Raw genomic sequence first — 14,384 nt, 5'->3', positions numbered from 1 at the left:
GCTCGAGGCGAGCCCGGCCGCGCCGTGCGGCGCGCTGGCTCTCAAACGAGACACGGCAGCGGGGAAAGCGCGCAGCTTGCCCCTGCGCGCGGCCCCGCTGAAACCTGGCAGTGGGAAAGGGAGAGTGCGGAGCTTGCGGCTCTGCGCCGCTTCTGAGTGCGGTTCTGGAAGGGAGTTAATGGGTCTGCGTTCCAGACAGGTAGAAACGTAAGGCCCTGCTCTTGTGAGCGGGCGCGCCTCTAAATGTCTTAGACTGCGTGCTAAGAAATGTGCACCAGCCTGTCTGCTAGCAGGAACGGTGTGAAACTCATTAGGAACTCCGCATGCTGCCCGCGTGTTCATTGCTGCTAATGACAGCAGTAGTAAACAAACCCAAATGCCTTTACAGGCCCCCGAAAGTAACGTGTTTCCTTGACTGTTCTTACATTCATACATAATAGATTCTATAATCCACTTTATGCAAAGATTTCATATTCGGAATACAGTATTTATTGCACTTCTCACTTTATTTCCTGGTGAGCTTTGTCCAACAGCTGTGTGTCAAAATCATCTTTAAAACGGATTCTGAGTATTTTCTTTCTTTGCTATTAAGAGTAGTTTAGGGAAACTATTTTAAAAGTTCTTTCTGTGGTCTGTTGAGCTGCATGGCAAGTTGCGCTATTTTGTCTTTGTCTACTCGTGCATGTGCTTGCTGGTATGAGTTCAATTTGCTGGGTCTGAATGCGTTTCTGCAGTTCATTAGAAGCACATTCCCATGTCCTTCTGATCTCTCAAAGCAGCAATTTATATAAGTTAAAACTTAGCAATTTGGAGATTCTTGGAAGCCGTTGATTTACTTCCTGTGGCATTTTCTTAGTTCTCATTGTTTAAATAGCATTTAAAGAAAATGTGGACTTGCAGTGCATAAATTTGGTCAAAAAGGTGTGTATTTCTCCCTTATCTCAGCAGTTAATTCCAAAATTAACTTAATTTAACAATAGCTATATCCAGAATTATTTTAAATGATGAAACATAATGGGGCATTTGTTGAAAATTGCTTTTCTTTCTGCTAAGTGGATATCCACTTTGTTTACAGTGAGAAACTAGTATAAAAGGTGATATAAGCTGTGTCATATATGTCTTTTTTAATTTTTTATTAATTGAGAATCATTTCACTTGTACAGCCATTTGGGGTTTCTGTGAAATGGAGTTTGGTTTAGCATGTTCATTGATGAATTCATTGCTTTCAACAGAAAAAAAATTGTTTTGGTATTGCTGTTTTGTTGCTAAAAGCCTGTGCATTATGGAGTAAAAATTTTCTGGGAATGATAGGAATACTTTTGCTGAATGTCACTAAGGTTGTTAGATATTTAACTGTTAATATTTTCAATTTTCACTGTACAGCTACCTCAGCACAAAAGTTCTATTAACCTATTTATCAAAATGGTCTCACTTATTTGTGAGTCTTGGGCTCAAGATTATAAAAGTGAATTTAAGGATTTTACTTTCTAATCCCTCAGTGAAAGTGCATGACGTGTGATGTAGTCTTATAAATCTGACAGGAGCAGACTTATCACAAGGACTTTGTGATAAGTAAAATAACACCTTGTTGATCAGTCATGACATGACCCTGAAATAACTTTCCAGAGTTGTTTCTTAAATAAAAAAGTTCCTTTAATGTTTTAGCATGCCTCCATTTTCTTTTTCAAAAGTCCAGGCTCTTGCTATAATTACCAGTAATATTGAAACTTAATTTAACTTAATTTTCAAATATATTGCAGTGATGAGTGACTGAATCCTTTTAAGGATAGAATGACCAAAAAAAAAAAACCCACCTTGCATGTTTACTTATATTTTGATATTGCAACAGCATTTATATTTTTTATATTTTCTATCTGTTTCCTTCATACTTTGGAGCCCTTTAAATCTAGCGTATAACAAAGTCTTGCGTGCTAATAGAAAAACACTGCATTTTTGCTACAATAGTAAGAAAAAACCCTCTGGTTGTGTTCCTGATAATTCAAAACAGACTTAAGCTGTTTTCAGTTGCAGTGTCAGTCTCCTCTGCGTTTTTCATGCAAGGCATCTGTTTAACAATCAAATATAGAATTTCTTCTTTTATGAAATAATCTTTGCTGTTTGAATACAGACCTGTTGTCTGCAGTAGGCGCCTGCTCAGTATTTAGATGATTCTTGAATGATTGAATTTTTTTTTTCTCCAAGGCCTTTACTGCAGATCCCTGGAAACATCAGGCTTACTGAGAGCAAAGGAGAGGAGATTATTTTATGTCATCTCCAGAATTACATAAACCTGATTATGAGGTGGTAGCTCTCAGTATTCTGCACGGATATTTCCACGGAGCGCTGTTGATGTGGAAAACAAGCCAAGAGCTCTTCTTCCTGCGCACACGCTGCAGCCGGGTGCGTGGCGATCGCCTGTGTAGAGTTGCTGGTGCTGGCTCTAATTTCACCAGCAGCAGCCAGGCTGTGGGAGCGCAGCCCTCACCGAGGGGCTCTGCAGGCCTCCTTTGCACCTGGCTGGGCTGCCCGCTGGAGTCCGTAGCCTGCAGTGAAGCCCTCGTTCCTCTGTTTTGAACTGTTTTGTTCCTCAGGCTAGCAAATGTAATTGAAGTGCATCTAACCTGCTGCAATCATATCTTCTAATTGTAGTGCAGAAGCAGCCTGTGGACTGCTTCCCATCCTCCTGATGGAGGATTAGAAAAATCCTATTAGCTTATGAAAGCGTGAGGATGACCTTTTGTCAGAAATTTGAAAGATTTTTTGTAAGTATTTAAATATATTAAATGAAATGCATTAAATCTAAATGCAGTACGTAAAAAGCTGAACCAAGGGAACAGAAAAATATATTAAAATGGGAGGCTTGTTCCATGAGTCCAAACCCTTCAGGAGTCCTGTTGAAATCACTTCATCAGAGCTCTGGTGTATTATAGGTAATAAGCCTTGATCCTGCAATCAGGCTCTTCAGGCAGAAGTGCTCCCTTCTCAGTGTATATTGCACCTGTTCAAAGATTAACGCTCCAATCCGTGGCGACTGTCAACACAACTGGGAATGTGCTTGCAAAAACTGGGTGAAAACAGACATAGCAAGTAATTTATCATTTTGTCTGATACCAGACTACTAAGTCAGTAGAAAAGTAAATACATTTATGGGAAAAGACTTCTCCGTGTAGTTCATTTTTCAATCCTCACAGTAGGAAACACCTGAAAATGATGGTGCTTGCTGTTTGCATAATGGGGAGCAGTTGTTCACAGTGCCCTGAAATGGACGGCTTGTTGGGGTAATGGCATTTGACACAAGCCTCTGTTCTTGTGAGGCAGCTACGTAAATTCATTAAACTTGAGCTTCTAACCTGAGTTCTTTCAGGTGTCCTCAGAATAGCAACAACTAAAGTGACTCAAAGATACCAACAGCAATTCAGAAGGCCTTTGACACGTGCTGCTCAGCTAGAACATTAATTCTTGTTTTGCAGGTGAGCCCCAAGTAAGCAAGTAATTCTGTCACTCCAAAATCAATACTATATTTTGGAGAAAAGCACTTAAGTCTTTCAGTCCTTTGACCTATGCAAACATACTTCTTTGTGGGGGAGTTGTTGCTTTTTGTGTTTTGGTTTTTTTTTTTTTTTCCCTGCTCTTGTGTCTGACATTTTAGATTACTCTTTCAGCAGAGCTTTTATTATTATCAGCAGTGATGTAAGGCTTGTGTGCGTGAAGGGGGCAGCACGAGGACGCTATGGCGTGAGTTTTGGTCGTCCTTGCCCGGAGCGGGTCCCGCGCTGATGGGCGGTGAGGCTGCTCCGAAGAGCAGGTGCCGCAGGGGGAGAGCTGCTGGCCGAATATTCCCGCTGCCGCACGCGTGGAGCACGCGGAAGACAGCTTCCCCATACGGGGACCCTGGTGGCAGACAGCCGTTAAAGTCCAGTCTTGAAGTTGTGTGAAGTTACAGTTTAGGGCTGCTGTAAGGTGCTTAATCTGGCAATGACCGTTTAAACATGATCCCTGGATATCATATCCTGACGGTTCTTATTTTTACTTCTTCCTCTGCCTCCTGTCCTACCTCCCACACGTGTTAGCCCTCTACCGGAGAGGAGGCAAGCACAACCAGGGATGAGTTGCGTTTACTATTGTTATTTAAATAAGCTAGGACAGCTGCTCCGGATGCTGCTGCGGGCTCTCACAGGACAGGGATGTCCTGGGAATGGTGCGGGATGCGGGGCAGGGAGGCCGTGGCTCTGGGCCACGCTCCTCTGCGAGGAGCTGCGTGCCGGTGTCGCGCTCGCCGCCCTCCATGGAGCTCCCCAGGCCCTGGTGCAATCACCACGTGGCCCCATCGGGTTCACTCCTTGGCCTGTTTTTGGGAAGTGCTTGGGTAAAAGCTGGACCTAGGCTCCCCAGCAGGTAGGGCGGCCGCTCTGCCTGTGCGATGGGGCTCTTAGTTGTCGAACAGCCAAGTTGGTGCCTTGCTCCTGCTGAGACGGGGAGGGAACCGAGTGTTTAGGGGGCTCGGGGATTAGTGTGCGCCCTGCTGTTGGCATCTGGCTGGTACGTGCAGAAGTTAACTTCTGGTGTTGCACGGCGCTCTGCAGGAATGCGCATTCCTGAGCGCTGCCTGGTGTCGCCGTCAGCCACGCGCGCCCCATCCCCACCCCACGTCGAGCAGATGAGTGTTGTGCAGACTGGGGCCTGTCCTGGTGTACGTTTTGGTGTTTTATTGTACAGTCTGTTTTGAAGGAACGCTTTCTAACTGCTAGTGAACTTGTGGAGGATTTTGGCTTAGGACACAAAGCGCTTTTGTTTTTTTGATCTTTTTTTTTTTTTTTTCCCTTCCCTGCTCTCAGAGAAAGGAGTTACAGTTCTTTATTAAAAAGTTTACTTTTTATATGCAGGTAATCTGTTTCAGTATTTAGGTAGATATATCTCTTCTGGGCAATTAATTCTGCAGAAAGTAGAATCTTTCCTTTTAGATTTGAACTTTACCCCATGTACTTTGTAATGCTACTTTTTCTTCATCAGGAAGAAAAGGAGCGCTGCTGTGTGCTGCAAGGCCTCAGTTTTTATTGACCAATTACCACAAGCACTGCAATTTACAGCACAGCACCGTCAATGTTTAAAGTTCACTGAGGCTACAGCTCTCGCAGCCATAAAAATAATTTATATCTATGTGGGTATCAGTTCTTTTTTTTTCTTTTTTCTTTCCTTCTTTCCCCCCCCCTACTCTGGGACAAACCCAAGGTGGGGGTGCTCACAGAGGCTCACGGAGGCTGGACAGCCAGGACGGGCTGGAAAAGGGGGCCCTGGGACGCGGGGCCAGGGCGCCCCTCACCCTGCTCAGCCCTCCGACCTGCGGGCCCTGCCAGCTCCCAATCCACGGCTGTCATCCTCTCACTGAAAGACGGGAAGCATCTGTAGTTGGCTGCGAACGCAGCTTGGTTATCGTCAGCGTGGGGCACTGCGTGTGGGGCTCTGTGTGTGGCAGGGGCAGAGCTGGCCCTGGGAGGTGCCGCCGTGGGGCACGGGTGTCTCCTGCGTGGGCTCCGGCTGCCCCTGCCAGCGCTGCTCCCTCGGGCGGCTTTGCTGCGAACGCACCGCTTGGCAAATCATGCTGGAGGCGCCGCGTGCAGACACCGCTCCGAGAAAAAGCGAAACAAAAGCCCCGGTCTGTGTGCGCCTGGTTACCTAGCACCCGAGAAATAATAATTCCAGCTCGGTAATACTTTAAGGAAGATGTGGTTCATTTAAAACCCCATAAAGTTGTTCCATTGAGAGCAATCCTTCAGGCTTTCTGTAGGAAAAAAAATACACGGTGTTTATAAAAGCTTTAAATCTCTTGTATTTCAGATCGCCTTCATTTTGCAATTCTCTGCCAAAAACCAAAGAGTGGAGCTGCAAATGCCCATTATTTCTGCATAGATGATGAACTTGTATATGAGAAGTAAGTACAGTTATTTTATTAGTCAGAACAAGAGTAATGAGGAGCCACTCTAATTGACATTCTGTTTTTAATGCAGCTGAGGGAAACACATCATTCCCATTATAAAACTAATTATACAAGTTCTGTCCTCTCAAACTTATCTGCCATAGTGTTTTATACCCTTAGAATGGATTCCTGGCTTCCCTTCAGAATTTTTAAAAAATCTTTTAAAAGCAGAAGCTCTCATTACAATAGTTCTTGTTGTGAGACACAGGGACTTGTTGTAAAAATATCTGCACAGAAATGCTTTTTGGAGTATTGAGCTAAAGGGGATGTCTCTGCGATGTTCAAGTGTTAGGTGGAGTGTCTGAGCTTCCAAGAAATAGAGAAAAAAATGGCAAGCTTGAGACAAACCTTTACGAGCCAAGGATGGATATATGTCTCCTGTAGCGATGAATGTGTGCATTTGTATGTAATCTGAAATGCTAATGATACTTGAAACATTATTAACCATCAACATACTGTTTTTTAAATACGTTTCAGAGTTGAGATACAATGAAATTCACTCATGAATTAATCTTTACTCTCTATATTCATTCTTCTACAACACTACTGTGTATTGTATCTTTTTGTCACTGAAGTGTTTTGCCACAGGGTATACTAGGAAACTACATGTATCTGTACAAATACTTTTTTTTTTCTTTTGAGGTCCTAGTAATTATCTCTTGGGCTCTCAGGTTCTTAAAATAGTATTAAGCCAGTGCTACAGAGTGGTATTTTGGTGAGAACTTCTCAAGCCTTGAGTATTCTAGATATTTTATATTTTTGGAGGAGTTTTGTATAGAAAACAAAGGAAAAGCTTTCTGTTTCATTCCCTGTTGGAAGGTGACACAGCTGCTCTCTCCAGTAAAACAGTATGAATGCAAGAAGGCTGTCTTGTGTTTAGAATGAATAGAATGTATTTACTATAAATATTATTATTCCTTGCTTAGTGCATTCACTTTAACAAGAGAAAGCATTTACAAACATTTTTCTCTTTTTTTCCTACAAGCTTCTATGCGGATTTTGGACCACTCAATCTGGCAATGGTCTACAGATACTGCTGCAAGCTAAATAAGAAATTAAAGGTATCAATTTATTATTTTGTTATTACTCATTACTCTAATCTTTTTAAAAAAGAAAAATGCATGGGCCTGAAGTGTTTTTGCTTGAGTATTTCCCAGGGTTCCTCATCAAGCTCATTTTCAAATGTGTATGTTAAACTTTATCAAGGTGCATTTAGAGAGGAGGAGGGTCATGAGAGAAAGATGTTTATGTTGAAGGTAGATGTTGCACTATCATGGCAGTAACAGATATTAAACTGCTGGAAAACGGCTTCCAGTTGAGTACAGACTTTTCTGAATGTGAAGCTTCCCTACACTTGAATTTAGTCTCCCTGGCGATCTGCCAGCACTGTGTGAGCAATGAAACTTATTTTTATTTGAGATGGCTTGTGTCTGATGAGTTCCTCTTCTGGTCTTGACATCACATTTGTAAGAAGCAACATTTGGTCTTCAAATGATAGCATTTATGGCATCCTGAAACAGGCTGGTACACTCCCATATACTGCAGGAATTGAAGGTTATCATCTCTGAGGGATCTGAGGGCTCAGTAATCTGCAGGATGGAACTCACGGTAGAGCAAAGTGTCTTTAAAAGAGAGAATTTCCTGTGTTAATTAAAATGAACAACTGCAAGTTACTTGACCTCTTAACAGAAAGTGTAGTACAAACCTGTTAGGCAGATAAAAAGCTCGTTAGCATTAATGTCAGTCACTCTTCACCTCCAGAGTGCTTAGATCTTGAAACTGCCATTGAACTATTAAGACTGTGAAGTAACCAAAACATTAGAATTTAATAAGGAAATTTTTCTCGCTTTTCCCCTTTCCCTTTTGCCCCCCCTTTCCCTTTTCGCCCCCTGCCCCCCCACCTCTATGTTTCTTTTTGTATATTGGTGGTTCTAGTTTGTACAAGTTTGTATGACTCAATTCATTTTTTGCCTGTGATATTATGGACAGATTTGCCTGAGACAAGATTATTTAATTTCTATTAACAAGGTACTCTCTAGCAAGACCCTATTACAATCCTTTTGAACCTGCTGCGTTGTGAAACTAGAGGGTTGTGTTAAGATGGATGAGATCTTACAAAGAGTAGTTGTCTGAGGTTTATTTGCTTGGAATAATTGAACAAGTTGCACAGCTATTTAAATAATAGTCTTTTATGATCAAGTTGCAGCTAATCTGCTGACAACTACAGCTTCAAGCATGTTGAAATTTGTCATAAGGGCAAGTTAGTGCAGAAGTTTTACTGCTATTGTCCTTTCATTAACAGTGCCATTCTGCTCCCTTTCTAAGTTGGAGAAATTGTGTAGTGACACTTGTTTAGAAATTTTAAAGAGTTATTTCTGATAAGATTTAGGAATATTTTCAAAGTAATTAAGTTTAATGACATTTTCCATCATTAATGCTCAAGTCTTATTTTAGAAACAGCTGTTAGTAGAAAGCTAATTGATGGAGAGTCAATATTTCTTTCGAAAGAAAGTGTAAGTGCTGTTTTCAAAATTATTAAGAGTTTAAAATCATCTGTGATGTTTTTAAGAACAGCACATAGTACTTGCTTCTCATAAATGCATAGGACTAGAAGTATTGGAAGTATCTAAAGAGGAATAACAAAATCAGTGTAATTTACATCAAAAAGGATTCAAGCGAGATGCCAGTAAAACTGAAATGATCTAAATAGGGATCCCATATTCCACTCTTCTGAAGCTATTGAGGGATTAGCCTACAATATACTCGGTGCTCTATGTATGGTGGAGGGTAGGGTGAAATGTGCCTAACCATTTCTCTGATTTTGTGAAAGAAGGCATAAAAAGTCTAAATGTAGAATTACAATACTGTTGTTCATTTCTCAATACAGTCATTTTCATTGATAAGGAAGAAAATAATTCATTATACTGGCTTTGATCAGAAAAAACAAGCAAATGCTGCATTCCTCATTGGCTCTTACGCAGTAAGTATTTTTATTGTTACTCTCTACATCAGAATATTAAATGCTTTCATTCTTTCATACTCAGTTTTAAAATATCAATGAGGAAGTAATTTTTCCCTTTACTAATCTTCCTACATGTATATTTTATAATAAGTTGTCACATTGGAAGACATTTTTTAAGTTTTAATAGGAATGTGTAGATGGGGCTTTGGTTTGTATGACTTTGTTTCCCCCCCCTTGCAGTCTGTGCTTCTTAGCCACATAAATCCTTCTGAAGAAGTAAGAGTACTGCTGGGCAAAATTATTTTCATTTAGAAAAAAAAAAAAAAGACTGCACAAATCTTCCTCTTCTTCCAATGCTCTGTTTCTCTTTTCAAAATAGAGAAATATTATCGTGCACAAAATTTGGCTTATCATTTCCTATTGTGTGCACTTTAAAATACATGATTTCTGCTCTCATTTCTAAAGTGAAGTAATCTCTTCAGGTAATCTAGGAGGAGTAGCAAGATCATATATGGCACACATAGAGGCAGTATAAAGGCAGGGAATGTTAAGGTGGCTGAAAATCTACATGGGTCAGGGCCCTGATTGTGGAGGGGAAAAAATGACTTACTTTGTATTAAATCCACCTGTAAAAGAATTGCTGTTTGGTGCTACCAAATGGTAATGTGAGAATAAAATGCTTAGTGCTTAAGAAGGAAAAAAATGTGATAGCCAATATTCATCTTTTTGCTTTGGCTTGTACTATACCTTCATTGCAACCGTATGTTCTCTTATTCATTCAGTAAGAAAGTGAAGAAAGCCTGTGCATTTCTCATGTAGGAGATCTGAGGGGTCAGAATTTGGGTAGCCCTAGGTTGATCCTTGTTATTAGCTGCAAGGCTTTATGATGTACTCGTTGTGGCGCTGGAGGTCTCCTTGCTCTTCTTTACGTTACAGCAGGAGTTCCATTTCCTGCTCCGCAGTGTTTTCTCTGTGGTCTATTTTCCAGAGCACTCATAAATAAAGAACTTGCGTTTAAAATGTGTCATTGGTCGTGTTTGAAACACACAAAAGCTTTAGGAATCCTGCTGTTGATCCTTACGTTCTTGGTTACTAAGCTTGTTTGTAATTGGGTTGTAATTGAATTGTATTTGAAGCAACATCCAAGATGATGAAGTAACAAACAAATGGCAAAACAATCTTATTTGAAAATATTGTGGTTGACTGCCTTGAACAAAAAACCTAACTGTATTTGTGAAAATTCTGTAGCCTTGCTATTTTGCAACAAGCATATGGAGAGAATCCTTGAATAGGCTTGCGTAAATGCCTGAGGTCTTAGACTACTATGGCTTGTGGTGGTGCAAAACAGTGCGGTTAAAAAGAGAGACCTTTGGACAGGGTAATAAACAGCTTTTGCTTCAGAGAACTGCACCGAAGGAGACAGATGATGCAGAGTACAGGCAGGATGCTAGCACAGAAGCTGGAGGGAATGGGAAAAGACTTGGGAAATGGGAAATCATTTCTTCACAGATTGATGTGGGAAGGATTCCAGTGAGGGAAGATCACAGAAGAAGGACTCTACCCCTGAGGCATACTTCTTTTCCTTACACTCTTTGATGGCCTTTCATGAAGAGTTGCACTTAATTACTGCAGTCACTTTTGAAGTGTTTAGACAAACATTTAATGTTTCCTCTTTCTGTAGGGAGATTTTAGTTGTTCTCCATCTGGTGAGCAATTGCTTAAGACCTCTTCAGGATGCATGATAAGTTTGTGTCTGTAGTCATATTTCCTTATTGAAGAGAAATGTATTGAGGCTTTTTCTGCTTTAAGTGTATTTAGGTTTAAACATCCAATTACTTCATCAGTCTCAATGATAAAAACTTTGTTTTCTGACGAAGAATGAACTGTTCAGCTGTTGGGCAAAATTTTATAAAGCTTTTCTGTAATTTTAGTTTATTGTAGCTTAGATCTGATGATAGTACTACTTGCCATTTGAACTAAAGAAGGTGATTTAATTTCTAATTTCTGATCTCTTGCTTTTAAAGTGATTGGTTGTCAGTGTATTTTGTGTACCATGGATAGAATTTTTTTCTCTTTTTAAGCTTCAGGTGACTTCAGGTTGAGGAGAAACATGACAGTCTACCAGGATGGATAAGTTTAAGTGGGAAGAATAAGAAAATAGAATCGGGAAGTAGCGTTCACAGAGTTATCAGTAATACAGTACTTGTCTGTGTGTGTAAGGCCTTCAATGCCTTCAGCCTCGTTTTGGAGGCAAGGTACAATACCATCACTGCCGGCATGTTAAGTTGATTAGGAGTAAGCCTGCCAGCTTTCAGGAATGGTGCAGGCACAGTAAGCATGTGCACGCTTGCTTGTTTTCTTCGTTTGCTCTAAATGCAAACATACTTTGACACATAGCTATGTGAGTGTATAAAGAAGTAAATATAGCAGGCTTTTTCTGTGGATCCAGTGCATCTGAGAGCAAATGCTCTGTGTTGTTAAGCTGGCAGCTTGTTAAGTCTGCCATGTTAAAGTCTGGTGGACCCTCATCTGCATTCTGTGCAGTCTTAAACAGATGTTGTTTAACTTCAGTTTAAACAAATTGGAATATATTGGCAAGATTATTATTTGACCCCTTTCATTTATATGTGTGTACATATGCATTACATATGGATATATTGTGGGGATATGCTAATTTTGACTACTAAATCAATTACGAAAGTCTTCTTTAACTGTGGCGAAGTATAAGGGCAACTGTTAGTGTTCCAGTGACAAGCCAGGTCTGTTCCCTGTCTTTTCTTCACAGTTGGTGTTTTAATGTTGCCTCCGACTGCTTCATCTAACTTGCCTTTCCTTCCTCTTCAGTGGAGATGGTTTCTGAAGGGGCTCTCCAGGATGCACACTCCTTTCTTCCCTCTCCCGCAACCACTGCTTCTTTCCAGGTGTCCTTTGATGTGCCAGCACAGCAAAACCTAAGCCACAGGCTTCTTCAATATTAAATAGCCTTGAAGATGAAGAACAGAGTTTTAAATACGCTGTTATATATGTAGTTTCATGCCACATTATTAATTTTAAAGTGAATCTTAACCATTTAGACCCTAACTGCTTTATCATTCATCTTCCATCTAGCTTAATACTGTATTTTGTTTAATTTTTACAGATAGCAGCATAATGTACAATGGGAATAGTACTCTGCCATGTAGAGTAGGACACATGAGACATTTTCAGCCACACAGAGGGTGACATAAACTCAGTGTGGGGGGCCAATGTCTACATGTTCCCTGGGAAGTGGAGGGAAAAGAAAGGAGGGGAGAGAAAACTTTTGTTTTTCACCTTTTAAAGAAGAATTGCTTTTCCTTGGAAGTGATCTGCACTGTTCAGGCCTTGCCACCCTACCAAAGCAGCAGTGATCTTCTGAGCTGATCTTCACAGTGGCTTCTCTTGATTCTCTCCAGGACTTGGCTGTGGGTGAGGAAAGCCTTCTTCTTCCACCATTTCTCCTCCTGTATTAAGAAAGAAAATGTACCCCCTGTGCCCTGTACACCCAATTCCCAAGCTCCCCCCTCTCCCCTTCACTGCATTAACTTAGTAACAGTGTTTCTTTTCTCAGGCTGGGCACTAATTATGTACTTGGAGGGCAACCCTCCGTGGGTACCGCCCCACGAACTGCTGTAATTCAGGTCATCTTCTCCAGGACCCATCTCTGTACTTTGTCTATTTTCTCATCTTCTTTCTTCAGGGTAAGCAGCGTTTCCTTCATCTGTTGTGATCCATGGTACTGTTTTTGCCTTTGCTAGTGCCCTTCCTAGGTGTGGCCTGTCATTGGATAAAAAGTGAAGCAGTAGAAGCAAGTAGTACCAGTCTGTTTAGTACCGAACTGTGCTGCTCTTACAGTGGCTTTTGCAGAGTTACCTGTGATAAGCAGTGGGAAAGTAGGTAAACTGCCTGTTCATGGTCCAAGGACAGTAAAAGCAAGTGGTCAAGTGCTGTGGTGCTCAAATTGGAAGTGGGTAAACTGTGTTTGCCCTCAGCTATGTTTCGGCACAGCGTTTGGAAAATGCTGGAAAAGTGAAACCCAGAGAGGAAATGGAGAAAGAAGGACCTACTTTTCATCTAAGAAAAGTCGCCTTAAGTCTTTTGTCTTTCTCTGCATTAAAGTCTTCTCTAGAAGAGCTACCTCCTCTAAGCTGTGTTTTCAAAATCATGATTAGCCTTCATGACGGCAGTTTTTCCTGCTGTTTCTACCAGGTTCTTTCTCAGCATGTTCTTAGGAGCCTCCTTGTGTACAGAGTAGGAGGGTTGGGTTGTTCCCCGGCTGCCTCGCTGTAGCACCCGCTTCCTTTCTCAGCTCTCATGCCGTACAGCCAGCCTGCCCAGCCCCGTGTGTTCTCAGCTCCGTCGCTGGAAAGTAATTTGACGTTTATTCCTTCTGCTTATGGTGAATGAAGAGGGTTGTCAGAGGCAGGCAGTTGTTCCCTCTCTGCCACTTTTATCCCCTTGCTTCCATTAATCAAGGTGTATTTGGCCACTCGTACAAACTGACGGAGTTTTTTTGTTTGTTTGTTTTACTTTAATGTATTTCTAGTTTAATTTTGCTATTTTTAACCTTAGTTAGTCATTTGTTAGCTGACTAGTATATTTGGTGGAGGCTTTAATGAGATAAAATGTTTAATACTGAATTTATAGTAAAATTATGCATATTCATGAACTTGTGTTAGAGCCCACTCAGTGTCATATAGGACTTGGTTTATTGATTCAGAATTGGTTTGTGTTTATTTGTAGTTTACAGCTTTCGAGAGTATTTTGGGTGATGTTTTTAAACAGATGTATTGCCAGGAATGTGCTTGTATTGATTTAAAGTCAATATGTTTGGTGAAATACACTGTTTCATTAGCTTTCCTATTAGATTTTGCAGTTCAGATGTACAGGAAAACAAACTGGATTACACAAAGCACTTTATAAATGTTAATTCAATGTGTTATTTACAAGCTTTCATTGATAATTTTTAACAATTCAGTATATTTAAATATCAGGTTTAATTTTTTTAAAAAAGCAAGTTATCAAAGGACATTATCAAAGGTACGTTGTCCTGCCTGCAGTATTGTTATTTCATTTGGTAATCCCGTGTATTAAGCTTGCTGACAGAACTCTCATTCCATGGTTAATTTTAAATGCTCAGAAATAAGGACTGGGTAGCCTAATCTTGCAAGCCCTTCTGTTTAATTCAGTGATTGCTGTAATGACTGTTGGGCTACAAGGCTTGTGGGCAGGAGCAGTACTTGAGTGCACCTTTCACAGTGCTCAATGCTTGGATGGTTCTTGACCATCCACAGAGCTGCATGCAATGTCTTAATTAGAAACAGATGTCCTAAATGAAAAGCATGATTAGAGCAATGTTAATGGTTCAGTGCTAATTGCAAATTTATGGCTGTATTTTCAGCTCAGCTGGATTTTCTCTATGTGCATAAA

General features: G+C 40.8%; 1 protein-coding gene across 1 annotated transcript in view; it reads left to right on the top strand.

The window, feature by feature from the left end:
- Nucleotides 1-3,730: 3,730 nt before the first annotated feature.
- CDC14B (cell division cycle 14B) overlaps nt 3,731-14,384 on the top strand; it is a 35,898-nt gene continuing 25,244 nt past the window's right edge. The window contains exons 1-4 of the mRNA XM_026053416.1: nt 3,731-3,735; nt 5,831-5,929; nt 6,960-7,035; nt 8,862-8,954. Of these exons, the coding sequence (XP_025909201.1) occupies nt 3,731-3,735; nt 5,831-5,929; nt 6,960-7,035; nt 8,862-8,954 (273 nt within the window). The remainder of the gene's footprint in view (nt 3,736-5,830; nt 5,930-6,959; nt 7,036-8,861; nt 8,955-14,384) is intronic.

The sequence above is a fragment of the Nothoprocta perdicaria genome, unplaced genomic scaffold, assembly GCF_003342845.1.
Source record: "Nothoprocta perdicaria isolate Ctin4 unplaced genomic scaffold, notPer1 scaffold_114, whole genome shotgun sequence".
Lineage (NCBI taxonomy): Eukaryota > Metazoa > Chordata > Aves > Tinamiformes > Tinamidae > Nothoprocta > Nothoprocta perdicaria.
The sequence above is the reverse complement of the archived record's forward strand: the minus strand, read 5'-3'. Positions and strand labels throughout refer to the sequence as shown.